This window comes from Epargyreus clarus, unplaced genomic scaffold, assembly GCF_041222505.1.
Source record: "Epargyreus clarus isolate Ecla_fem2 unplaced genomic scaffold, WU_Ecla_fem_2.2 ptg000035l, whole genome shotgun sequence".
NCBI classification, from domain to species: Eukaryota; Metazoa; Arthropoda; class Insecta; order Lepidoptera; family Hesperiidae; genus Epargyreus; species Epargyreus clarus.
The window spans coordinates 5,938,870-5,966,225 of record NW_027332240.1 but is presented as its reverse complement, the minus strand read 5'-3'; the positions used below and the strand labels follow the sequence as shown (position 1 = coordinate 5,966,225).

The following is a 27,356-nucleotide window of genomic DNA, read 5'->3' as shown; positions in this document are numbered from 1 at the left end:
TCTTTCTCTTCGGTGGACAGCAGAGCGGCTCATCAATCTCTTAGTCTTTTCTCTAAACTCTAAGCCTTCCGCACTTCGTGTTCAATGTACATACATTGATCGGTGTTACTGGCATATTAATGGCAGCAATTTGTCACTGGATGTCACTTGTCACATTGTTTTTCCCAACGATGCGATAGATGGCGCTACATGTATTCTGAAACGCGGTGGTGACTTGTCGTTGTAGCTGCTATAAGAGGCCAGTCAAATAAACTTTTGTGCTCTTTGATAACTTGTGTTTTATTTGGGTGCAAGAGTGCGGAGTTCCCTGAGTTACACCGGGTGTTTCGAGTGTTCGACAGAGAGGTCTCTATGGATCCGATTGTGGCGTTTGTACATTGGTCCTTCGAGCCGGATTTATTTAAAGTTTGGACCGGACTCTGATTTTTGCGCACTTCGGCGGACCGTCAGCGGCGAAACACCGCTGGCTGGAGTGCTACCCGGGGCACGGAGGGGGAGCCATTGGTGAGGCGATACCAAAAGAAGAGCAGTTCTGGCAGACTAAGGAAAGTCCGGTTGAGAGCAGAATTCGTGCAAACAGGCGTTACCGACAGGGGGCGCCACTTGCAGTAAGAACAAAGGTTTGGCAGTGAAGTGCGAGTACATTAAAGTGATTTATTCAGTGCAATATTAGACCTTATTAGTTGGCAGTTTTGAACTTAGAAAAATTCAGTGGTAATTTGTAGAACTTAGAAAATTTCAAGTAGTGTTTAAGACTTAGAATAATTTCATAAAAAGTGTACTGACGGGGAATCCATGCCCGATTTTTATTTTTTTGTGGTATTTCTAAAACACTTGTAAAATTTTCAAATTTGTAATAACACTTAGAATAATTTAGCCTCAGTTATAGTTAAATAATTAATGTCAACAATGGAATCATTAATAAGAGTTCAATTAGAATGCAAAAGGAACATAGAAAAATCACAAATAAACTTTAGAAAATCACCAAAAGAAAGAATTACACTGGCTTATGTACAAACAAGGTCAGAAACATTAGAACAAAAATGGAAAGAATTCATAGAAACACATAAAAGTATAATAGAAATTGCATCACAAATAGATTTAGAAAAGAATAAGTATTTTACAACAGATATATATGAAAAAACAGAAGAAATCTACATAGAATATAAAACTGAATTAAAACAACACATGATAAACTTTGAAATTTACAATAATCCTGTAGAAGTAAAACAATCAACCTTAAAGACTAATAATTTAAATGTAAAGTTGCCAAAAATTTCTTTGCCTAATTTCTCGGGGCAATACACTGAGTGGACCTCTTTTCGTGATTTGTTTTTATCGTTGATCGATAAGAATGAAGCTCTTGATGATGTCCAGAAGCTTCACTATTTAAAGGGACATCTATCGGGGGAGGCTGAACAGTTGCTCCGACATACGCCCGTTACAGCGGCTAATTATAGGGAATGTTGGACTACTTTAACAAAGCGCTATGATAATAAAAAGTTTTTATCCAACAATATGTTAAAGCGGCTAATAAATCAACCTGCTCTTACTAAGGAGTCCTCTGCGGCAATAAAGGGTTTATTGGACAACACAGTTGATTGTTTGCAGGGTTTACGTACTCTAAGAATTGATGTAGACTCATGGGATGTAATTGTTATTTTTATTATTAGCTCCAAATTGGATTTTGATTCTCGGAAATTATGGGAATCACAAATTAGCGCATGTGATAACTTACCAACTTTTAATGAATTTAAAATATTTTTAGAGTCAAGGTTTCGTGCTTTGGAGTATTTAGATCCTAAATTAATTAAGCCAATTGTTAATAGGAATAATGTTAAAATGTTTCACGTTGCCTCTGAATCATGTATTTTGTGTTCTGGAGATCACAGGTTGTATAATTGTAAGGAATTTGCAAAGCAAGACACAGACTCTCGTCGCGAGTTTGCCCGCACTAATAATATTTGTTTTAACTGCCTAGGAAAGAATCACACTGTTTATAATTGCCGCCACTCAACAAGATGCCGTTTATGTAAGAAGCGACATCATTCACTTTTGCACCCCAAAAACCTTTCTAAATCAACTGACAATGAGAAGTCAGTCGCCGATGTTGTTGCTGCAACATCTAGTTCACCAGTTGAGTCCACTAATGTTGTATCTTGTTTTTCTGATTTTCCCAGCCAGTCTTTATTGGCCACGGCATTAGTGGAGGTCAAGTCAAAGAGCAGAGCCACCGTAGTTTTGAGGGCACTGCTAGACCAAGGCTCTCAAGCTTCGTTTATTACTGAATCTGCCGTTCAGCTTCTCGGTTTGAAGAAGATTCCTACCAGAGCCCACATATCCAGGCTAGGCGATGAGGAGAGCGGTACTTTACCCTCTCGAGCGATGGTTGATTTTAGATTTCACTCACGTCTAGACCCTTCTTTTGTTTTGAGCACCAAGGCGTATGTGCTTAGTAAGCTTACGTCATTACTTCCTGAAAAGAGGATCGTTTCGGTTCCATCAACTCTCTCTACCATGGATTTGGCAGACCCATCATATGGTGTGCCAAATAAGATAGATATAATTTTAGGAGCAGGCGTATATGGCCAGATTTTGTTGGAAGGTGTAATCAAATGTCCACCGGGAACTCCAGTCGCTCAAAAGACGACACTTGGTTGGATCCTTTCTGGTAATATACGTGATCCCCATCAACATGGTACCGAGAAGTCTTACAATGTAGTTGTAGGGTTGCATACTCAGATTAATTGCGATGACCTTCTGAAAAAGTTTTGGGAATTGGAGTCAGACCAAGAATCCTCACATAAGAAACATCTAACTGCTGATGAACAAAGGTGCGAACAAATATTTTCTGATACAACCATTAGAGACGAGTCCGGACGATACGTGGTCAAGCTACCTTTTAGACACGAAGACCCGTCTTGTAAATATGGCAACACAGAAAATATTGCTCGCAAACGTTTTTATGCTTTGGAAAAGAAGTTCCACTATAACCCAGAATTTAGAAATCAGTACTCAAATGTTATTCAAGAGTACATAGATTTGGGTCACATGGAACGAGTTCCTGATTCAGAAATTAGAAGGTCTGATGTTGTGTATTTGCCACACCATGCTGTAGTTAGGAATGACAAAAGCACTTCCAAGTTGAGGGTCGTCTTCGATGCTTCTTGTCTTGACAGCAATGGTGTATCACTAAACAATGAATTATTAGTAGGCCCGACACTTCAACCTGAGCTGAGACATATTATTATGCGATGGCGTCGCCATCCTGTCGCTCTAGTAGCCGACATTGTAAAGATGTACAGACAGGTTAAAGTATTTCCAGAAGATGCTGACTATCAACGTCTTCTATGGCGTGAGAAGCCAGACCTCGATTTACTGCATTTACGTTTGCTACGAGTCACATTCGGCACATCTTCAGCGCCTTATCTTGCTGTGAGAGCACTGCAGCAACTAGCCCACGATGAGGGAAAAGACTTTCCGATGGTCACCGAGAGTGTGTTGAAAGATTTTTATGTTGATGACCTTATGACGGGTTGTGAATCAGTAGCTGAAGGTGTAGAAATTTATAAGAAGATGAATCAGATGCTGAATCGGGGTGGTTTCCAATTGCAGAAATGGTCAAGCAATAGTGAAAAACTTTTGAAGGAAATAAAAGAAGAATCAGGAATACAAGATAGTTTAGAAATTAAAACAGATGAAGTACTCAAAATTTTAGGTTTAACGTGGAATAGAACTACAGACGAATTTCAATACACTGTACAACTTCCTGAATTAGAAACTCCTGTTGTTAAGAGAAAGGTAATTTCTGATATTGCGAAGCTGTACGATCCTTTAGGATGGCTTGCACCGGTAATAGTAACAGCCAAAATATTCATTCAAAAGATTTGGCTGACCGGTATCGATTGGGACGATGTGCTTCCTTCTCATTTGTTGGAAGAGTGGTTAGTATTTCGTAACACTCTTGGTCATCTTACCCAGTTTCGTATGCATCGGTGGCTAGGAACGTACGATAATGCGACATTGGAACTACAAGGATTTTGTGATGCATCCAATGGTGCATATGCAGCCGTTGTTTATGCCAGAGTAGTCGATTGTGATGGCGTCGTTCATGTAATTTTGTTATCTTCCAAGACCAAAGTGGCCCCAATAAAGCAAGTGAGTATTCCAAGATTGGAACTCTGTGGTGCGGTCTTGCTTGCGCGGTTACTTCATGAAATCTCTGAAACCTTAGAAGTTGCCAAAGAAAACGTCCACGCCTGGACGGATTCAACCGTTGTTCTGGCTTGGCTTAGGAGTCATCCTAGTAGGTGGAAGACTTTTGTGGCTAACAGGGTATCTGAGATACTCACTACTATGGATGCTCATCAGTGGTCACATGTACGATCCAATGACAACCCTGCAGATTATGCATCACGTGGCGTTTTACCATCAGCATTTGCAAATTTAGAGATGTGGAAATCTGGTCCTGAATGGCTAAGAAAAAATCAAATACATTATAACAAAGGAGAAATGACACAAACAGAATTAGAAATAAAGACAAAAATATTTACAAATACACTTACCTGTAGTTCTGAAGATATTATTTGCAAATTTTCATCATTAAATAGACTTACCCGTGTGATTGCGTACTGTAGAAGATTCCTGAAACTTAAAAATAAAAGTAATTTTAAACCTAATTTAATATTTACAGAAATTAATGAAGCCTTATTAGCATGCATAAAAATATGTCAATTACAAAATTTCAGAGAAGAAATAGATAGCTTAAAGAAGACAAGGAAAATAGATAAAAAAGGAAATCTTACCTCACTGAATCCGTATCTCGATCAGGATGGAGTATTGAGAGTTGGCGGAAGGCTGCAAAAAGCTAATATTCAACAGGATATGAAGCATCCTGTAATTATGCCTCACAAATCACACCTTACTACCCTTTTAATAGCAGATGCCCACGAGCGTACGTTGCACGGTGGACCTCAATTAGTGCTCAATTATTTAAGATCCAAATATTGGATCATTAATGCAAAGGGGGTTGTCAGGCAATATATTCATAAGTGTGTGATTTGCATCCGTCATTCTGCTCGATCCAAGCATCCTTTAATGGGACAGTTGCCTTCAGCTCGTGTGAATGCTAGCCGACCTTTTCTCCATAGTGGTGTGGACTATGCGGGTCCAATTAGCGTTAGACCTACGAAGGGTCGTGGTTATCACTCCACAAAGGGATATATATGTTTATTTGTCTGCATGGCCACTCGGGCAATTCATTTGGAAGTCGTGAGCGATATGACTTCTCAAACCTTTATATCCGCTTTCAAACGCTTCACATCCAGACGTGGCCATTGTAGTGAACTGTGGAGCGATAACGGCACTACCTTTGTAGGAGCTAACAAGGAGCTAAAAGTCTTGTTTAAACAAGAAAGGTTCGGCGTATCCTCTGATATCGCTGATTGGCTTGCAACCAACGGCACCAACTGGAATTTTATTCCACCCCACTCTCCGAATTTCGGAGGGCTTTGGGAGGCTGGAGTGAAATCCACTAAACACCATCTAAGGCGTGTCATCGGCACTAGCACTCTTACCTTCGAAGAATTGACCACAGTGCTAGCCCAAATCGAAGCGTGCCTTAATTCAAGACCGCTCTCCTCAATTAATTGTAGTCCGGATGATCCTTGCCCACTGACGCCAGGCCACTTCCTTGTAGGAGAACCTTTGGTACTTGTTCCCGAATCCGATTTTCAGAAATCCAACATCAGTACTCTCAACAGGTGGCACTTTACTCAACGACTTGTCCAAGATTTTTGGCGTAGATGGTCGCACGAATACCTTACACAGTTCCATCATAGATACAAGTGGTCACGCTGTATTTCTGAACCAAAGGTGGGTGATGTCGTACTGGTAATTGAAGATGATTTACCTCCAGCCAGGTGGCTCTATGGGCTGATTGTAGATAAACATCCTGGTCCGGACCAGGTGACGAGAGTGGTATCTTTGCGTTGCAAGGACTCAATCATTAAAAGACCTGTGTCTAAATTAATTGTATTGCCTGTCACAGATTGAATTTTTATGTATTATTAGTTATAGCTTTCCTTATAAGTTACATTTAAAGTCAAAGTGTCATCTAGCCCATCTTCAATTTATTTGATTTTTTGTGTTTGTATTTGCTAAATTGTATTTGCTGTTGAGTAGTTGATTAGCATAACTTTTACCATTGCTTTAGTCTAATTATTATTGGAGAAATTGTATACAGTCCTCTGGTATCGAAACCCCCTTGATTTTTTTTGTGAATTACTTCATGGTGGGCGGTAGGATTAAAGCAATGTAAGATTATGTAGCATTTTGTATTAAGGAGATGGACGTACTGTCCATGGTGGGCGGTATGTTCAATGTACATACATTGATCGGTGTTACTGGCATATTAATGGCAGCAATTTGTCACTGGATGTCACTTGTCACATTGTTTTTCCCAACGATGCGATAGATGGCGCTACATGTATTCTGAAACGCGGTGGTGACTTGTCGTTGTAGCTGCTATAAGAGGCCAGTCAAATAAACTTTTGTGCTCTTTGATAACTTGTGTTTTATTTGGGTGCAAGAGTGCGGAGTTCCCTGAGTTACACCGGGTGTTTCGAGTGTTCGACAGAGAGGTCTCTATGGATCCGATTGTGGCGTTTGTACAGTATTGTATTACCTTATCATGTCCAATTATTGATGAACGACTTTCAGGTGAAATTACAAATCATTCATTTGGGAATTGTTACGTTTTGGAGATTCGGTCTCTTTGTAAGTGTTTTGCTGTTTCATATTAATATTATGTATTAATTGCGCTATTGTTAAGCTACGAAACTTTTATCGCAATGCCATCGTCTAGATTTGTCAACTATAACGTAATCTGTCGATTAAAACGTTACCTTTTTTGCCAACATGATACCTACTTATAGCTTAGTGTTTATGGAGTTACCAAAGTTTTGCTTGATTATAATTAATTTTCTTTCTCTTCGGTGGACAGCAGAGCGGCTCATCAATCTCTTAGTCTTTTCTCTAAACTCTAAGCCTTCCCCGTGGTCAGCCGCCTCGCCCTCAGCGCATAGCACGACGCATACACCCGTTCCCCAGAGGCGAGCCGAGCGGCCAGCAGACTGAGCATGGAGCGCACGTCCTCATCCACCCGTGAGCATCTAATTACTATCGGTTCTCACCTTCCCCGTGGTCAGCCGCCTCGCCCTCAGCGCATAGCACGACGCATACACCCGTTCCCCAGAGGCGAGCCGAGCGGCCAGCAGACTGAGCATGGAGCGCACGTCCTCATCCACCCGTGAGCATCAAATTACTATCGGTCCTACTTTCCCCGTGGTCAGCCGCCTCGCCCTCAGCGCATAGCACGACGCATACACCCGCTCCCCAGTAGTGAGTCGGGCGGCCAGCAGTCTGTGCATGGAGCGCACGTCCTCATCCACCCGTGAGCAGATGCCCTCGGATGGATGAGGACTTAGATAATTACTATCGGTTCTCACCTTCCCCGTGGTCAGCCGCCTCGCCCTCGGCGCGTAGCAGGACGCATACACCCGCTCCCCCGTGGCGAGCCGCGCTGCCAGCAGCCTGAGCATGGAGCGCACGTCCTCATCCACCCGTGAGCATCTAATTACTATCGGTTCTTACCTTCCCCGTGGTCAGCCGCCTCGCCCTCAGCGCATAGCACGACGCATACACCCGTTCCCCAGAGGCGAGCCGAGCGGCCAGCAGACTGAGCATGGAGCGCACGTCCTCATCCACCCGTGAGCATCTAATTACTATCGGTTCTCACCTTCCCCGTGGTCAGCCGCCTCGCCCTCAGCGCATAGCACGACGCATACACCCGTTCCCCAGAGGCGAGCCGAGCGGCCAGCAGACTGAGCATGGAGCGCACGTCCTCATCCACCCGTGAGCATCAAATTACTATCGGTTCTTACCTTCCCCGTGGTCAGCCGCCTCGCCCTCAGCGCATAGCACGACGCATACACCCGTTCCCCAGAGGCGAGCCGAGCGGCCAGCAGACTGAGCATGGAGCGCACGTCCTCATCCACCCGTGAGCATCTAATTACTATCGGTTCTCACCTTCCCCGTGGTCAGCCGCCTCGCCCTCAGCGCATAGCACGACGCATACACCCGTTCCCCAGAGGCGAGCCGAGCGGCCAGCAGACTGAGCATGGAGCGCACGTCCTCATCCACCCGTGAGCATCTAATTACTATCGGTTCTCACCTTCCCCGCGGTCAGCCGCCTCGCCCTCAGCGCATAGCACGACGCATACATCCGCTCCCCAGTAGTGAGTCGGGCGGCCAGCAGTCTGAGCATGGAGCGCACGTCCTCATCCACCCGTGAGCAGATGCCCTCGGATGGATGAGGACTTAGATAATTACTATCGGTTCTCACCTTCCCCGTGGTCAGCCGCCTCGCCCTCAGCGCGTAGCAGGACGCATACACCCGCTCCCCCGTGGCGAGCCGCGCTGCCAGCAGACTGAGCATGGAGCGCACGTCCTCATCCACCCGTGAGCATCCAATTACTATCGGTTCTTACCTTCCCCGTGGTCAGCCGCCTCGCCCTCAGCGCGTAGCAGGACGCGTGCACCCGTTCCCAGGTGGCGAGTAGCGCAGCCAGTAGCCTGAGCATGGAGCGCGTATCTCTGTACTCTAAAGGTTCTCACCTTCCCCGTGGTGAGCCGCCTCGCCCTCAGCGCGTAGCACGACGCATACACCCGCTCCCCTGTGGCGAGCCGCGCTGCCAGCAGCCTGAGCATGGAGCGCACGTCCTCGTCCGCCGACGCCCGGACCATGTTGAACCCGCCGTTCGGCAGGTGCACCTTGAGCGTCGACTGGTCGCCCGTTGACGCTCCTGGAGAAGAAGAGAATGGTTTATTTATAGAAGAAGTTATCTCAAACAACAATGTAAAATCAAGTGTAGTTATTACCTCCAACTAACCGAAATTAAAAAAGCTTTTAAACTAAAATGAAACTTATTTGTTTTTTTTTTTAAATGGACATACATTAAGATAAAATCCTTCTGATTACACATGTTATGAAATGTTAATGTAATTTAATATTAAAGAAAACAACGTTTAACAATTTGCTGAATTTAATTTCATTTAGTTTTGAAATCATATTCCAACTTTTTGTAAGTAATATATGTACAACATATAATATGATAATGAGTGGCAAATAGCGTATAATTGAGTTCATAATGTCAAAACCAATTATATGCGTGTGATCCATTACACAACGAAATTAATCTGTTATTATCTAAATTGTAATGCATAATTATTATGCATACGAGTAACTATGTAAATAATGCTTGCATATCATCACGCGGAATCGGGTGAAAATTAATGGTTAATTTCCTTCCTGAAAACAATTGTGTTATCAAAGATAATTTACAAGCAAAGGAAAATCCAATTACATGTAATCGCCATTTGTTTAGGCTTTGCATAGTAGATTACAACTAACGTCATTAATGGGAATTCAATCAAATCAATGTGTTTGGAATATTCAATAGGAATTCTAATATTTCCGATGACTCAAGAAGTCCAGTAGCGACTGTTATTATGTAGTTCAAATAGCACATTTTTTTGTAGGAGAAGCAAATAAATATGCTGTTCGGATGAAGTTAAAATATAGTAGCTACCCATTAACATTTGAAACTGATCTCAAATAGGGCAAGGGTTTACCAAAGAACGATCATAAATAGTTGCTCCGCCTGAGGATAAAGTAACGTCTCATATCTCATATGTCTGCCATGACTAATCTTCAAACCAGAACAGAGCCGCTTCACCCCGCTGATACAAGACATATCTCTAATAGGCGGTGGTGCTTTTGTTGTCGAACCATGAACAGATCTACCCTCTTATCTACTCCAGAATATATTTATTTCATTATCATCTTTTTCATTGCGGTTATCAACAAGCAAAGCTAAGCGCGGTGACTAGGACAAGATTTTCTATTGTAGGGAAGCCCTAACTCCAGCAGCGAATTGACGTACAAGATATGAAGGATAGATGGAAAAATCAGCTGTTCCACGTAGCTTATATTCCTTGCAAGACATTGCATGTTAATCGCTTGAATAATACATATGTGTAATGACTAATGTCCCACTTAGAAACTGATCTTTATATATTACCTACATGTATATAATAGAAAATAAGTAGAAACAATGCAGGAAATTAATGATTTAATTAACAGAATTAATTGCATAAAATAGGAAATACTAAAAATTTAAGTCAGACAATTTGAAGTCAGGAAATAATATATATTTGAGGTTTTCTCGCTCAATAAGTTTTATATCCCAACTTAACCCAACCTAAACCTCAGAATAAAACAAGCCTTACAAACTCGATGATTACAATTATTTTTTGAATATTTTAAATAGTAAAATGCGTAAACAACTTCCACTAGATTTTCGTGTTTACTCAAAGTACAATCATGCATTATTATCGACACGTATGCAATTTGTTTATGTAAATGCTGATCGATTATGGTAATACGAGATCCATCAGACCGACGGGCTATTGCCGGTGTTTTCATCATTTTCTGCCTCTATAATTATCGTGGATTGATTAATAACTGACAATATATTATAAATTGATATATAATATATTCTGATAATTTCATATCTTTGGAGTTATTTAAATTTCTTTTAAAAAAATTAAGTACGCAGTTTGCTGTTTGCAATAAGATGAAGTCTTTATACTCGTAACGTCTATGCTAGTTAAGCATACATGGTCACAAATGAATAGTGTAATCTATGTAAATATTGCTACACCAATTTAAACCATAGCCCGTAGTAGCAACATTCGAAAACGTCAAAGAAGCTTCATCGAAAATCTGAATCAGTTGCATCATATTAAAGGACCGGTAGTTCGGAGCGATAAAGGAAGAAGAAACCTTTAAAGTGGGTACATCGGTAGGGTTCCCGCTGACGTCACCGGCACGAATCAATGGTCGGTAACGAAGGCTTCCGCGGCGCCCTAATGAACCCCCTTTGTGCCCGCGCGCTCCTTGTGGATCAATGGACCGTATAAAGCGATTAGTCTGGAAATTTGAAGGTGTGAGAGAGGGATCTAAGGAAGCAAGGTGTTTCAAGTTTTTTCTAGATATAGAGGATTTATTTTTTAGTTTGAAGTTTTAGTATCTTCATTTCTTTGTCCTGAATACTTGCATTGCCCTGAATACTTTCTTGCAAGACAATATTTGTATAAAAGTGTGAGCAGCGACTCAAGAAACTAGAGAAGAAAGGTATGGGAACATATTTTTGCTTCAGAAGTTTTCATTTTCTTATCCAGATTTTTTTTACAAGATAGTATTTGTTTGCTTATCCTACAGCGGTATATTAGTACAAGGAAAAACACTCATTGATCAACAAAATAGGATTTGATCAACAAATTGATAAACACAATAAATAGTTAGAGAATACTGATCCTACATTCACAGGTGAAGTCTATGAAGATAAATTGATCATATCTGAAGTACCTGAAGTAAATTGGTTTTCCCATAGCCACCGATCACTGGCGCTATTTGAAAAGTGATAAATGGAGCGCCCCACGCTTTTTTCAAAATAATACTATTTATTGTTCCTTAATTGATTCCTAAATTGAAAATTATTTTCTACTTTTAGTTGATTTTATCATAAAAGCGAGTTTTGTAGTATTTCCTAATTTATTTACTTTTCATTTTTTTGGTCGATTTATTATTAAATTTTTTTTTTCACTCTGGATTAGAATGGGATTGACTCCAAAGGAGAGTTACACACAAACCCAGAAACATACAAACAGGTAAATCTTATAAAAGCGGGTTAACAAGTATATAATTATGTACTCATTTCCATCGAAGCGGGGTGATTTTCCGTAATTTAATGGCAGCATCTACCTCCCTGTAAGAGCCAATTTGATACGATTTACTAGCGCCATGTTCCTTTGGGAACATAACTTCCTTGCCGGTCGTGTACGTGTACGTAACGAATAGATATTAAGGAGGATAACACATAACTAATAAGGCTCGTTGTGGTGTGTTGAACGATATGAGGGATAGTTCAATGCCTTTGACTATACATATGTGATCGTGTTTAACAACAGTGATAGCTTAGTGGTTAAGAAAGTCGGCCTCTTGATCGAGGGGTCCGAGATTCAAATCCCAGGCACCTCTGATTTTTCAAAGTTATGTGCGTATTAAAAAAATATTATTTGCTTAAACGGCGAAGGAAAACATCGTGTGTAAGCCTGCATACTTCAGGAATCTTCAAAAAAAAAGTTCAAAGGTATTTGAAGTCTACCAATACGCACTTGGCCAGCGCGGTGGACTGTGGCCTAATCCTTCTCATTATGAGAGGAGACCCCTGCCCAGCAGTGGGACAGTAATGGGCTGATGAAGATGTGATCGTTGGGTTTTTATGAGAGTAACAAACTAACGTGAATTCTTACATTAAGTCACTGATATTTATAACATACTAAATTGGTAAGTATAGGACCTTCTTATTACGAGTTTATCTTTGGATAGTACGGCATGTGTGTGTGTCTGTGTACCTATGCGTGTCACCTTACTACTACGACTATATTAATAAGTTTACTTTATATACAGGTATTCTTAGTGCGGAAAGTTTGCAAGGTATTGAAACGATAAATTACACTAGAAAACTATTATACAAAATTATGTAATAAATACCTATTTCACACATAAAATCAATATCCCACCTGAATAAACGTCCCGTTCGCAATTATCTATTACCCGTCTTCCCTTCCCGGATATCCGGAGATTAACATGCAGCTCTGTGATAACGACGTGTGTAATCCGCGGACACGTATCCCACTTCACAAAAGGTAGGATAAAGGGAAGATGATTAGGAGGGATCGGCGGGATACTAGTAATTAACCGAACGAGCTCGGCTACCGGATGTCATAGGATATTTTCTTTTTACTTTTCTTTATATAGTTACCTTACTACATCTATCTCAATAAATCATAAATTTAAATTTATCATCTGAGTCCTGGTGGTTGTACCTTTAAGTACGTGTAACTAATTATGTTTTGGCAAAGGGAGATCTCCCGCCGGGCTAGGTGATCATGCCCGGGGAGCGGCCGTGATCCGACAGTCTCAGTTCGGAGCTTGTATATATGCAAGATGTTTAGAAAACTTCGATAGCGTGATTCATCAGCGCCATCTCTTGACGAGTAGCGGGAAGTCGCTACAATGTCACGTTACAACTACGTAGTTTTAGTAATTTTATTGCGGGGAGTTTGCAAGGTTTGTAATGACAAAATACACTAGACAGCATTTGCACAAAGTCAAGACATAAGTAATCTCGCGAATAAAACGCAAATAACCAATATCCCACCTGTATAAACGTCCCGTTCGCAATTATCTATTGTAGCGACGTGTGTAATCCGTGGACCCGTATCCCACTTCACAAACGGTAGGATAAAGGGAAGATGATTAGGAGGGATCACGGCGGGATACTAGTCATTAATAGAACGAGCTCGGCTATTGATATGGCGATGTCATAGGTTATTTTCTTTTTACTTTTTTTTATGTACTTACCTTACTTTCGTCTATCCCAAAAAATGATAAACTTAGATGTATCATCTGAGTCTAGTTGTTGTACCTTTAAGTACGTGTAACTAATTATGTCACGTTACAACTTCGTAGTTATAAATTTACTTTTTATATAGGGAACTTTAGTGCGGGGAATTAGCAAGGTTTGTAATGACAAAATACACTAAACAGTTTGCGTAAAGTCAAGACATAAGTAGTCCCGCGAATTAAACGCAAATAACCAATATCCCATCTGGATAAACGTCCCGTTCGCAATTATCTATTGTAACGACGTGTGTAATCCGCGGACCCGTATCCCACTTCACTAACGGTAGGATAAAGGGAAGATGATTAGGAGGGATCACGGCGGGATACTAGTCATTAATAGAACGAGCTCGGCTACTGATATGGCGCTGTCATAGGTTATTTTCTTTTTACTTTTCTTTATGTACTTACCTTACTATCCCAAACAATGATAAACTTAGATGTATCATCTGAGTCTAGTAGTTGTACCTTTAAGTACGTGTAACTAATTATGTCACGTTACAACTTCGTAGTTATAAATTAACTTTTTATATAGGGAACTTTAGTGCGGGGAATTAGCAAGGTTTGTAATGACAAAATACACTAAACAGTTTGCACAAAGTCAAGACATAAGTAGTCCCGCGAATTAAACGCAAATAACCAATATCCCATCTGGATAAACGTCCCGTTCGCAATTATCTATTGTAACGACGTGTGTAATCCGCGGACCCGTATCCCACTGCACAAAAGGTGGGATAAAGAGAAGATGATTAGGAGGGATCACGGCGGGATACTAGTCATTAATAGAACGAGCGCCGCTACCGATATGACGATGTTATAAGATATTTCTTTTTACTTTCGCTTATTGAACTCTCGGGGATGAATCCACTGGTAAATTAATGTTTATTTTAGTTATAATTCATACGATTTGTGTTGTGCTGTTTCTGTTGTTTCTATTTGACTGCATGTGTTCACTTTCGGCATAGGAAATTAGTATTTATAAGGAATCTTTCTACAAGTGTGGAGAGTGCCCTACTTGTACCTATCATGGGCTCAAGACGTTTGAAAAATTATGAAAGTTCATTGCTTTTTACTTTTTATTCAGAAAACATACTTTACTTTTTTCTTTAAAAAGTGCTATGTGACATTCCAAGCTTAGATAACTTACACAAGAGGTGAGTGCAACTCATTTTATCTCCCAATGCTGGGAAAGGTGCCTTTGAGCACGATCACTAACTATGAAAACAAATCCCATTAAAATAATTACGTCATCGTTACATTTCCGTAACTTCAAGGAACTAGCAACTTTCCAACTATCGGTCTATTGCCAGCCGATTAACTCAAGTTCCGATCTCGATAGCTACTTTGAATACGGCTTTGTGGCGCTAATGGCTCCCGATTGCCTGAACTAATGACCCATTTGCACGGAAAACTACTTCTTGATGCGATCGTGCTCTATCGACGATCCTCTTACTGAACGGATCAAAAGCTGTTGATATCAGATATTGAGTGTTGATCAAAGTCGACAATATTTATATTTATTTTATAATATTGAAGTACCAAACGAGCATGCAGTCAATTTAGTGGTATAGTCCGCGCAGGTGTAGTCGTACAATTTGCTATGGCGACGCGACTCGCTTCTATATTCAGAGCGGACTAGCAGTTTCGCGCAGACTATAACCCGCTTATCAGTGCCAGCCTAGGGCATCTGTGAGGTTGGCCACAAAAGCGCCGTTACTATTGAGGACTTAGTTAGAATGCCTCGGAAAAGTATGTCTCCCTTTAAAACAGAACACAGCAGCGCTTAACACTGTTATAAGGCAAAAGTACGCACACGCAAGACGTATGTATCATGCGTGTGCGTGTGGCTGTGTTGCTGCCTGAGTTGAACCACAGAGGACTCTACCACCTTTAACCATGTTTGTTTTATAGGAATAAAACAAGAGAGAATAAAAAATAGAGGACTCTTTATGTACCTATGGTTTAAGTGAATAACGTTAAATTTTCCTTTCAATATTTCAGGTCACTTATTTATCAAGCGTAGTATAAACTGTAAAAGCAGTAATTTGATGAGTATACATGGTCATAAAGTGTGAAGTTACTGTGCTGACACAGTGGCCCTCATTTGTCCGTTTAGACCGAGGCGAGCGTTAAATTACCTGGTGCAGCCAATTACGTGGGAAGGATAATTAAACGCCGTGTGCTGCGAGCAATTTGTTCGTGTCTTAGGTGTTTTTAAATTCGCGTTGGGTTCCAAAAATAAACTCTATAATGGACAGAAGATGTGTCGGTAAGGTAATGGTTCGGCGATACATCAGTGACTGACGGTTTGGAGTAGCAGACGAACACGCAGTCCACCTGATGGTATGTGGCTACTGCCACTCATGGACATTTGTAATCAATCCCAGATAGGAGATACCTGAGGTCGACCACAGATGCGCCGCTGAGTACTAAGCTGGAATGCCTTCGGAAAGGTAAGTCTTCCTTTAAATAATTATAGTTCAAAAAACTAAAAAAACACGCTTTTATGATAAAATCAACTAAAAAGTAGAAAATAATTTTCAATCTAAGAATCAATTAAGGAACAGGAAATAGTATAATTGTGGAAAAAGTGTGGGGTGTTTATCGAACCTGATAAATGGAGCACCCCACACTTTTTCCACAATTATACTATTTCCTGTTCCTTAATTGATTCTTAGATTGAAAATTATTTTCTACTTTTTAGTTGATTTTATCATAAAAGCGTGTTTTTTTAGTTTTTTGAACTATAATTATTTATTAATTTTTAGTATTTCTCGTTATAGCGACCACCATTATTCATCGTTTGTAAAAAAATCAAGTGTCTATCTAGTACGATTTAAGAGATAAAGCCCAACGACAGACGAACAGACCGCAGAGGGTTTCGTTTTAACCTTTGAGTACGGAATCCTAAAAATCATTCTACAAGAGCGCATTATAGATATGTTTCAGAACATTTGAGTTATAGGGAAATAACATTATTATTTTCTAAACTAAAAATCACGATATAAAAGTTACGCCTATTGAAACTAAATAGCAATAATTATTATTTGCAATCTAAAGTTGCGATGAACTTTGCTGAAGGTGTTTGAAAAATCTCGCCTCGAAAATCGTTAATCCTGAGGATGTTGATAAGGACAATGGTACAAAACTATTAATGTTTAAAATATTGAATTGTCATCGGTCCTTAATAAGTATGCCAAATTTCGAGTTAATCCGACGTTTTGAAGGGGGTTAAAATCATGTTCAAAGATTCCGTTACATACTAACATACCAACATACCAACATACATACGTCTGAAGCTAATAAAAGCGTGTTAATTAGGACAAAGCACCTCTTAACACCGCTGTTATAAGGCGGAGATAGGTCTTGCGTACGCGTATGGCGGTGGTGCCGCCTGAGTCGAAGGGTTTTACCACATTTAACCGTGTTTGTTTTATTTTTGCTCTTTAAATTCACTTTTTTGTAAATAGTAAAAATGAAAGCTCGATTTTAATATTCCAGGTCACTTCTTCATCCAGTGTACAATATAAACTGTAGCAGTAATTTGATGAGTATACATGGTCATAAAGTGTGAAGTTACTGTGCTGACACAGCGGCCCTCATTTGTCCGTTTAGACCGAGGCGAGCGTTAAATTACCTGGTGCAGCCAATTACGTGGGAAGGATAATTAAACGCGGTATGCTGCGAGCAATTTGTTCGTGTCTTAGGTGTTTTTAAATTCGCGTTGGGTTCCAAAAATAAACTCTAGTTACCATTTACGACGTAATGGAAGAGGATCAGTCAGTAAGGTAATGGTTTTGAGATATATCAGTGGCTGACGTTTTTTTAGGAGTAGCAGACGAGCATGCAGTCTACCCGATAGTGAGTGGCTAGTTTCGTCCATGGACATCTGTAATCAACCCCAGATAGCATTAGATTCCTGCCTATGGTCGGCCACAGACGCGCCGCTATCCCTGAGGACTAAGTTGGAACCCCTCCGATAAGTATGTTTCCCTTACCACACCCTTCAAACCATAACACAGCAGTGCTTAATGCTGTTGTTTTTAGGTAGAAATAGATGTGGCGGTGGTGCCGCCGGAGTCGTACCACAAGGAATTCCACCATCTGAGATAGGAATTCTATCCTATTTAGGATTGATTAAAGGCGTCCATGGGTAGACACTTTTTTTTTAATAATTATACCTAAACGATGAGGCAGACGGGCTACCTGATGGAAAGTAGTCACCGTCGCCTATGGACATTTGCATCACCAGAGGAGTCGCCAATGCATCTTACCATCAGGCAGACTGCGAATATGTCTCGGTGCATCAAACACAGAATTCCAGAATTAGATTACGACTGCAGAAAGCGACAAACGTCGTTTTCAGAAAAGTTTTACAAAGGCATCGTAGTTCTTTTACAGTGCATCGCAACGGGTTTCCGTGTCAATTTCAGGTGTAAAACAAGAATTTCCGTTTTCGCAGGAAACCGGGCAAAGGATTGAACGTTTATAAAAAGACCAGTTTGCTCCATTGTGGAATATTTTACGGTCTTTTACGGTCTTACTCTGAACAAAGTTAAATGAGGATAGAAAATTGTTTTGCTTTATTTCATTTCTTTGTCTGTATGTACTGATAAATCTGTGTTCTTCATTGTAATTTCTCGACCTGTATCTACTGGATGTCCTTGGAGCAAGTTTCTAATAGAGTTAGATTGAACTTTTAAGCAAAAATTAATCTTTTGAGAAACTAAAATCGATAGGTTCACTTGTTACGCTTTCAACGTTTGATAGCCGCCGCCGCCGACCATAGACACTGTAGAAAGCTATGAACGGGAGTACAAAAAACATTAAAGTTAACAAAGTTCAGAAACCTGTGTTGGTGTGTTTTTAACCGACTTCAAAAAGGAGGTGGTTATCAATTCGGCCGGCATCTTTTTTTTTTAACTTTATGAAACTAAATCGGAATGCCTCAATTACAAGTAAGAGAAGAATGCTGCTGTAATTTAAGCACAGCCCTATATTGTTTTAGATACAGTTCTGTAAATTTAAACAATTCTTGTACATTAACACAGTGCGATTGCGGTTAGTAATGTTTACAAGTTTTTTATGCGTAAATATGAAAGAAAAAAATAATGTCAAAATAACGTGTGTACATACCATGAGGTGGCGCTGGCGTCGCATGGCGTTTGGGCGAGCCGCCCGGCGGCGCGGGCTGCATGACGCGCCCTAGCGGCCCCTCGGCGCACCGGCCGCCGCCCTCTGGCTCATGGCTGTGGACAAACAAAGTACTGTTACTCATGGTTCGGCTCATGGCTGTGGACAAACAAAGTACTGTTACTCATGGTTCCGGTACTCATGATGACGATGTATGTTGGGTTATTGCTTGAGATAAACGACGTTCTGTTACTCATGATGAAGAGGTATGTTGGCTCATGGCTGTAGTGAAACACCTTCCTACTCATGGTACCGTAAAGATATTCTGTGGGCTAATGAGGACACACAACGTTCATGTTACTCATGGTACTTATTAAACATAGTACGGTAAACGATATTGGTACCTACTCATGACGAAAATTTCTCGCTCATTTCTGGAAATAAATAATATTTTGTAAGACTACCGTCTTACATACAACATATAGTTGGATACGAAGGTTTCAACATCATTCTGATTTTAATAGCTTAATAAGGAACGCAGAAGCTATAGGGCGTGTTAAAGAAAGGAGATACTTACACTCATACATACGCTCCAAAAACATTACCCTCCGCAATTGAATAAAAAGACTTTGACATAAAAAATTTAGACACACGGAACCATCCAATTTGCAACGAGGGCAGTATTGCCGGTTGCGGCTGGTGCCCTTAAGTAGCAATATCGTTAGAGCCGCGTCCGCTGAGACCGACTGCTTGTTAGCGCTGCTGCACTCGCTCCAACGATATCCATAATAACCGCATCTTATCTTGTTAATATTATTTTATGGAGTTTCTTTCACCGCATCTTCCATGTTAACGCTTGCGAAGAGGTTTTGACGATCAAAAGAAATTTTGTAATGAATCTACATTAAGTCAAATATTTCGAGGTTGATTTAAATGTTGTAGCTATGAAAACTACCGATAGACTTTTGTGATACTGTTTGTGAATTTCTTCGAAAGAAACAAATAATTCTAGATAAAAAGAGACTAGATTACAATATATTTAGCCAATAAAAATCGCTACATAATTCGAGACATACGGAACCATTTAATTTCTTCAAAACCAATATTTCTATATAACAAGTACTAAAAGTGACATCTGAAATCAATCTCAGATAGGACTAGATTCTTACCGTAGGTTGGACACATATGCGTCGTTACATCTGAGGACAAAGATGGAAAGCCTGGAATAAGTATGTCTCCCTTACCACATCATTCAAAGCGGAACACAGCAGCACTTAACACTGTTAGTACTCGTATTAGGCAGAAATAGGTATGGTGGTGGTGGTGTAGTTGAACTACAGATGGTTCTACTCCCTTTATTTTATGTATACGTAAAGATACAGTACACATTCAGTTTGCCCGTTAGTAACAAAAACAAAAAACTATCGGTACATTTTCAACGAGTTTTCCTCCATTTTCAAAACCGTAACGCGAAAAGTTCACGTAAAAACTACTCTTTATTTCGATTATTTTGCCGTGAATGTCAGATTTTTCGACCACTTTCATGACGGCCACTACAAAAGGTTCAACCGGCGTGTGGTTTTCAAATGTTTGTCGGGTGCTGGAAAATCGTTAATCCTGAGTAAGTTGATAAGGACAATGGTACAAAATTATTAAAATCGTGTATTGTTATCGGTTTTTGATAATTCTTCAAAAATTTGAATTAAACTGAACGTTCAAAGTGAATAGAAATCGGGTTCAAAGATTCCGTTACTTGTTAATATTATTTTACGGAGTTTCTTTCACCATATCTTCCATGTTAACGAAACTGCTTGCGAAGCGATTTTGACGATCAAAATAAATTTTGTAAAGAAAATACTTCAAGTAAAATATTTGTATACGTCTGTTGCTACCAAAACACTATGTATGGACTTTTGTAGTACTATTTTATATTAAAGAAACTAGAATGAAGTATGTTCAGTGAGCGTGTTTGCTTTAATTTCTTCGAAATAAACATAAATTTCCGTACTAAAAGTGACATCTGTAATCAATTCCAGATGGGATCGGTACCCTTACCATGAGTTTTAAAAACATCCCGTAATTTTTACGTTACGTTTACTCAATCCATTATTCTGTTCCGTTTGCTTCAGTAGATTGAGTAAACGTAACAATAAGTAAGTACTCAAGTCTTTCTGTCTGCCTCACATGTTCGCAAAAAAGAGAGACAAAACATAAAGCGGCATTTTGTCAATTTAGACATTTAATGTTACGTTACTAACACTTTAGTTCTCATACAATCCGCTAGGGGCGCTGATTGGTAATCGTATGGGCAAATACGTAAACAAATACCAAAACAATCATATTTTTCAAAACGTAAAGTACAGATTCACACAGGTAAAGAATACAGGTTCTTATCGGAGGTGGCCATAGATGCGTTCCTACCCCTGAGGACTAAGACGGAATGCCTCCGATAAGTATGGCTTCGTTATAAGCCTTAAAAGCGGATTACAGCAGCGCTTAACACTGCTGTATAAGGCAGAAATAGGTGTGGCGGTGTTGCCGCCGGAGTAGTACCACTGAGAGTTCTACCACATTTAAAACTCTATTTACTCTAAGTAAATATACAGTCAACATTCAGTTTGCCCGTTAGAAAACAAAAACGAAAAACTATCGGTACATTTTAAACGAGTTTTCCTCCATTTTCAAAACCGTAACGCGAAAAGTTCACGTAAAAACTACTCTTTATTTCGATTATTTTGACGTGAATGTCAGATTTTTCGACTATTTTCATGACGGCCACTACAAAAGGTTCAACCGGCGTGTGGTTTTCAAATGTCTGTCGGGTCTCGGGTGTTGGTGTCGAAAAATCGTGTATTGTGTATATTTTGAGTTTTGAGTAACTTTGTTACATGTCAGATTGTAGAAATTTTTATGTAAATTTTGGTAGGAAAATATACGTTGTTTGATGTAGTGGCAAAATATAAAGAAACGGTTTCAAATTTGCGTCTGTTTATGCATGTTACTCTTGTGAAAGATGAACCTCTGTATTTTGACAGGGTAGTATGTAAATTATTGAAACTAATAAACAGTAAACGTCCTCTATTCAGAGTTTAAATCCATTTGAACCTTAGAAACTTTAAAGCATTAATTGTGTTTGGGTAGCTAATTGTTTCTTAACAAAAGAGACCTCTCCACCTCTCTCTAAACTAATCAATTTTTTAAACAAACTACATCGTTTCCTCTTTTTGTCATTTGATTGTTTAAGCTTTTATAATTAAGTACGTAAAAGGTGCCCTTTAAAATGTACCCTATAATATTTTATTTTTATTTCTCCGCCGACATTTTACTGCCCTACTGCTGGGCACGGGTCTTCTCTCAGGATAACAAGTAATTAATTTAAAAAATCAAAAACCCGACTGCACCAAAAAGGCTGAAGTAGAAATTCCAAAAGCAGTGAAATAGGCATTTCATTATTTTTATCCAGAAAGCCAAATACAAAGTTTCATAGTAGGTGTCTGCTTCAAAAACAAAAAATGTTCAAACAATATTATCCTATTTTATTTTATCCTCGTAGTGTTCATTTACGCTATATAAAGAACCTATGTGTAAAATTCCAGCACGTTTAATTTCAGCGGTTTCCCTTTGCGTCGATCTATGGCACATCAACTCTCTCATTTAGTCAGACAGTCATCTCGATGTGTATATACGAGTATATATGTACTAGCTGACCCGGCAAACGTTGTGTTGCCATATACATAAAAAAATGTTAAGGATGAACAACCCTTATCACTTAGGTGTAAAAAAAATAGTGGCCGATTCTTAGACCTACTGAATATGTATATAAAATTTGGTGAAAATCGGTAAAGCCGTTTCGGAGGAGTACGGTAACTAACACGAGAATTTTATATATAAGATATATTATATAATGTATGTGTAATCTCCTCTTAATTTCCTTTATTTTGACACCCTACTCGATAGGTTTGGTTAACTTTTTTAAAACGTGTTACTATATCGCGAATAAATTCACCATTTACGGTCTATAAAATATATAACCTCAGTAAATCAAAGTTTCGGACATTATTTTACCTCGTTAGAGGTAGCATTTCATTATTTTTATCCAACAAGCCTGATACAAAATGTCATAGTGTTTGCTTCAAAATTGACGATAGTTCAAATGAACTTTTAACCCTTATTTTACCCTCTACGGGGTTGATTTTTCGGAGGGGGATAAATAAGTGCGTCCTTGTTCCTATCCAGACAACCAAATACAAAATTTTATAGTAGTTGCTTCAAAATTAAAGGATTTCAAAAAAACCGTTTTCCCCTATTTTACCCTCTTAAGGGTAGAATTTCCAAAAGGCCTTTCTTAGTACTTATTAAAGCTATATAGAGAACCTGTGTGCAAAATTTCAGAACGGTAAAGTCCTTGGTTTAGGCTGTACGTTGATTACTGAAAAATGAAAAAGTCATTTAGTTAGTCAGTCAGTCAGTCACCTTACTGTTTTCTATATATACAAATATGTTTTTATAATCTCCGTTTAATTTCCTTTGATTTGATACCCTACTCAATAGGTTCGCTTAACTTTTTTTTTTAAATGTGTTACTATTTCGCGCCAAAAATCCGCCATTTTGATTTTTTTTACTAACACCTATCTAAGGACACTCGGGTCATTGAGACAAATATAATGACACTTTAACTGTTGAAATTCATCCAGCCGTTTGTTAGATCGGATCAAATAAAGAAAGACAAACATACAAGATACGCGCGAAAAACATAACCCTTCCTTGGCAGTCGGGTAAAAAGTAATAATTTTTGCAATCTAGTAATTTTGCGATGAACTTTCTCTAAGGCGCTCGAATAATCTCGCCTCGAAAATCGTTAATCCTGAGTAAGTTGATAAGGACAATGGTACAAAATTATTAAAATCGTGTATTGTCATCGGTTTTTGATAATTCTTCAAAAATTTGAGTTAAACTGAACGTTCAAAGTGAATAGAAATCGGGTTCAAAGATTCCGTTACTTAGTTACATACATACCTGCATACATACAAGCCAAGCTAATAAAAAGCGTGTTAAAAAATAGAATCAAATTTGAATTCTAACTAATATTATAAATGCGAATGTGAGTTCATTTGCTTGCTACACTTTCGCGCCGTAACTACATAACTCACTGTCATGAATTTTGTGCACATGTTGTCAGAATGCCATGATGTTTTGAGATTTTGTACTGTCAGGGGTAAAGCTTTCCTCACGATTTACTTCACCGTTTAAATAAATTGTCACTTGACAATTAATTTCTAATACGCACGTAACTTTAAAAAATCATACTGGGATTTGAACCTCGGACCAAATGAGAGACCGCGTCTCTTAACCACTTCATCACTGTCACATATAGGTGTGATATTACACCTATACATATCACACACCTATCACACAGGAACAAAGGACGTTATAATTACATGCACACGGGCGGTCAGTGTCCAGGCGCTGCCCCATACCACCCTCACCCCCACAACCCTACGCATCGATTTGTGTAAGCACATACTGGTATGTACACTGTACTGTACACCCTTGTAACTGCAGATGCAGTACACTGTGTTGGCGATATGTGGAATATTATATTCACAGCATCCAAGTAGGCATTCTGTGAAAACTTCAAAATGTTGCTTATAATTTTGCTTACTTTTAATATGAAAATATTGTTAACATTAGTTATTTTATTTTAAATATTTTTTACATTGTGGAATGCCAATGTTGGTTGGTTGGTTGGTTGGTACATTGTAGAAGGTAATGTTTTTAGGAGATTTTTTGTATAATGGAAAACTAAAGAGCTTTGTAGGCGGCTTAATATTAATTAGGCCCGTAAACAATAAAAATATAAATTAAAACGTAAGAAAGACGATCACAAATGCGTTGTTTACCCTTAATGACTAACTTGGAATGCCTATGTATCACTCACACTAGAGCCTCAAAGACAAACAACAATAAGATATCAATTATGCGCGTTATTAATAACCAATCTATCCGTTTTTTGCCTACATGCCATAAATTTCGATCTTTAAATTTGACAAGACAATGACATCTAGTAAGCACAAATTGTCAAACATCGATCTTTGACAAAGATTTCAAGCAAAACATAAGATAGATAGATTATTAAAACCGGACTTTAGGAAACCAATTCTTTCCTAACGTGATTTACATGTTTACAACCCCCGAAAACACATAGCAACCCCCTTCCAACCCTCCCGTACGCGTCCATTCGTATAACTGCACCTGCATGTAGGCACTGCATGCAAATCGATCCAAAGCTACACTTTTGGAGCTTTTTAAAGCTTTTATTGTCCGTGTCTGGGATAGGATTTTATTCTGGCGGCATTGTTTTTTGGGAATTTCGAGAATCTCTGTTCAGTTTCAATATTGTTTTTGAATCAAATAAAGTTTTTGCGAATATGTTAATATGCATGTAGATATCTTGTAAATATGTAATTAAATTTAATAATAATTTGTTAATAAATATATTTTTGTACATATAAAAAGTTTGTGTTAACGTTAACGTTGTGTGGGTATCGAAGACATAATATTTAGTTAATGAAATTATAGTTTTATTTCGGAAAATTTAATTGGAATGCAATTAGGCGTTTAGGCTAAAGATAATAGTGAACCAAATTAGCACTATGTAATTGCCTAAACGACTTTAGGTAAAATCCCTGTTTTAATTAAACTTGATGACAGTGGTGTAGAAGCGGTGTAGGTGTTATGACCTTTTAACACCAAGCTGACTTATATATAAAGTGACCAATTAAGTCTTCAGGAGTTGCCTTTCCTGAAGACTAAGATCTGATCGTATCTGTGATTGTTAGATCGCATCTATGATATGCTTCAGATAGAACTCCTGTTCTTTGTGGAGTTACATATAGATTTCCATGGGCGGTTATGGCCACTAACTACCAAGTGGATTTCTAGATCTTTAGCTACTTAAATCCTATAAAAATAACTGGATTGCATGGCCAATTGCTATTTTGATGACATAAAAACATTGCACAATATTTGATTGCATTTATCAGACAAAGGCCAAAGTCCCCCAATCTCAAAGGCTTCGTACGCACACAAGCATATCAATCGTACGTTACCGAACGCACGTGGGCGAGCATGTGTGTGTGTTATGTGTCATATCGTACACGTAACCCAGACATGTTCCAACATGCCGGGGCTTATCTAGATTGACTGGGGGTGGATGAGGCAACCTCTATGAAACATATAGGTATGGGCGTATGACTTAGATCTGTCTGCGTAATTTCTAATTTTCACGTCCTAGTTTTAATCATTTTTATAGAGAGAACTATAGTTTATAGGTAGAACTAGAGTGCTACCTGGGTCGGGCCACGGCCTGCAGTTAGACCGTCTCGTATTGTGGCCTCTCCCTAACCACACCCTTCAAAACAGAACGCAGCAGTGTTTAAAACTGCTGTAATTAGCAAGAAATATTTGTGTATGTGTGCCCCCGGAGTCCAACGACGAAAGTCTCTACCACCTTAAAACTAAATTGGCAAAGTCGTTCAAAAGCTACGATCACACATATCCACCAGCTACAGTATGGATACATTAAGACATATTATATGATATATCTCCCCAAAGTGACCTATAATCCCAAAATCCCGTTCGCGCTATCGATTCTGGCAACACTTGGTGTTTTATAAAACAGTAACATTATTTCATATTCGCCGCAGGCCAGCGCGCCGCATACTCCACGATAAATCTTTCTCAACGCTGTAAATCACAATTTGGACTATTCGAAATGCGTGTGTGGACATGCCGTTATATACTAGCGATATATACTATCAGTTAGAACTAAAGATAGCCTATCATTTCGTATTCATATCGTATTCATATCGTAACCCACAAAAGTACGTTTTCATTTTTATTGCATAAATTGCCTGCAATGTTATAAAGCGTATAAAATAAAGTATATGTACCAAATTTACTTAATAATAGAAATACCTGCAGAAATGCAGATTTTATACACATTTTAGCATATTCGAAACTTTGAAACGCTCTCCTGTAAAGTTTTCATTTTGCAGTTACGATATTATACATAGGAGGGGTCGATATACCTACTATATACGAGTATATAAAGGTTAAAAACAATAATAGAACAAAGGTATTATAAACCTTATTATCAATGTAATGGACATTGCCCACTAAATTTCTTTTTTGTTTCATAGCTTTGATGACTGTTTTCATCAATGACTATAGTCGAATTGTGATTGGGCTTACTACTCGTTCGTTAAAGCCTGTCGTGTGCCAAAAAACCAAACACATACATACAAACTAGAAGAACAAACTATCGCGTAAACATCTTAACATTTTAACATTTTGTCATTTTTAGGCATAGATTAGTAAAGATACTTCGCCGCCTTGAAATTGAATGAAGCCACAAACGGCTTATTAGTAAGTTCTTTTTTGAATTCTTGACAAATAAAAACATTTTTAGAGAAAATTTACGAATAAATAACTAATACTGCGTACATACATTTACATAATAAATAAATAATTATTTCAAATATTTTAGGGACATTTTAGCACGGAGACGTGGCAAAACTTTTTTACGCAACTATTTCAATTCTCAAAACTGGTTAAGTTTTCTTGTTATTAG

The 27,356-nt window shown here is 39.0% G+C and overlaps 2 protein-coding genes across 2 annotated transcripts in view; one reads left to right on the top strand and one right to left on the bottom strand.

Annotated features, from left to right (window-relative positions):
• Fak (protein tyrosine kinase 2 Fak) overlaps positions 1-27,356 on the bottom strand; it is an 88,173-nt gene that overhangs the window by 20,721 nt on the left and 40,096 nt on the right. Inside the window, exons 3-4 of the mRNA XM_073092329.1 lie at positions 18,728-18,840; positions 8,677-8,864 (exon numbers count right to left, since the gene is read on the bottom strand). Coding sequence (XP_072948430.1) covers positions 8,677-8,864; positions 18,728-18,840 — 301 coding nt within the window. The remainder of the gene's footprint in view (positions 1-8,676; positions 8,865-18,727; positions 18,841-27,356) is intronic.
• On the top strand, positions 102-6,666 carry LOC140756750 (uncharacterized). Its single transcript, XM_073092295.1, has one exon. It carries the CDS (start codon positions 901-903, stop codon positions 6,052-6,054), a length of 5,154 nt encoding a protein of 1,717 aa, XP_072948396.1. The 5' UTR covers positions 102-900; the 3' UTR covers positions 6,055-6,666.

Excerpts from the sequence above, each read along its gene's own strand:
- LOC140756750 (XM_073092295.1), top strand. The coding sequence starts at position 901 with ATGTCAACAATGGAATCATTAATAAGAGTTCAATTAGAATGCAAAAGG.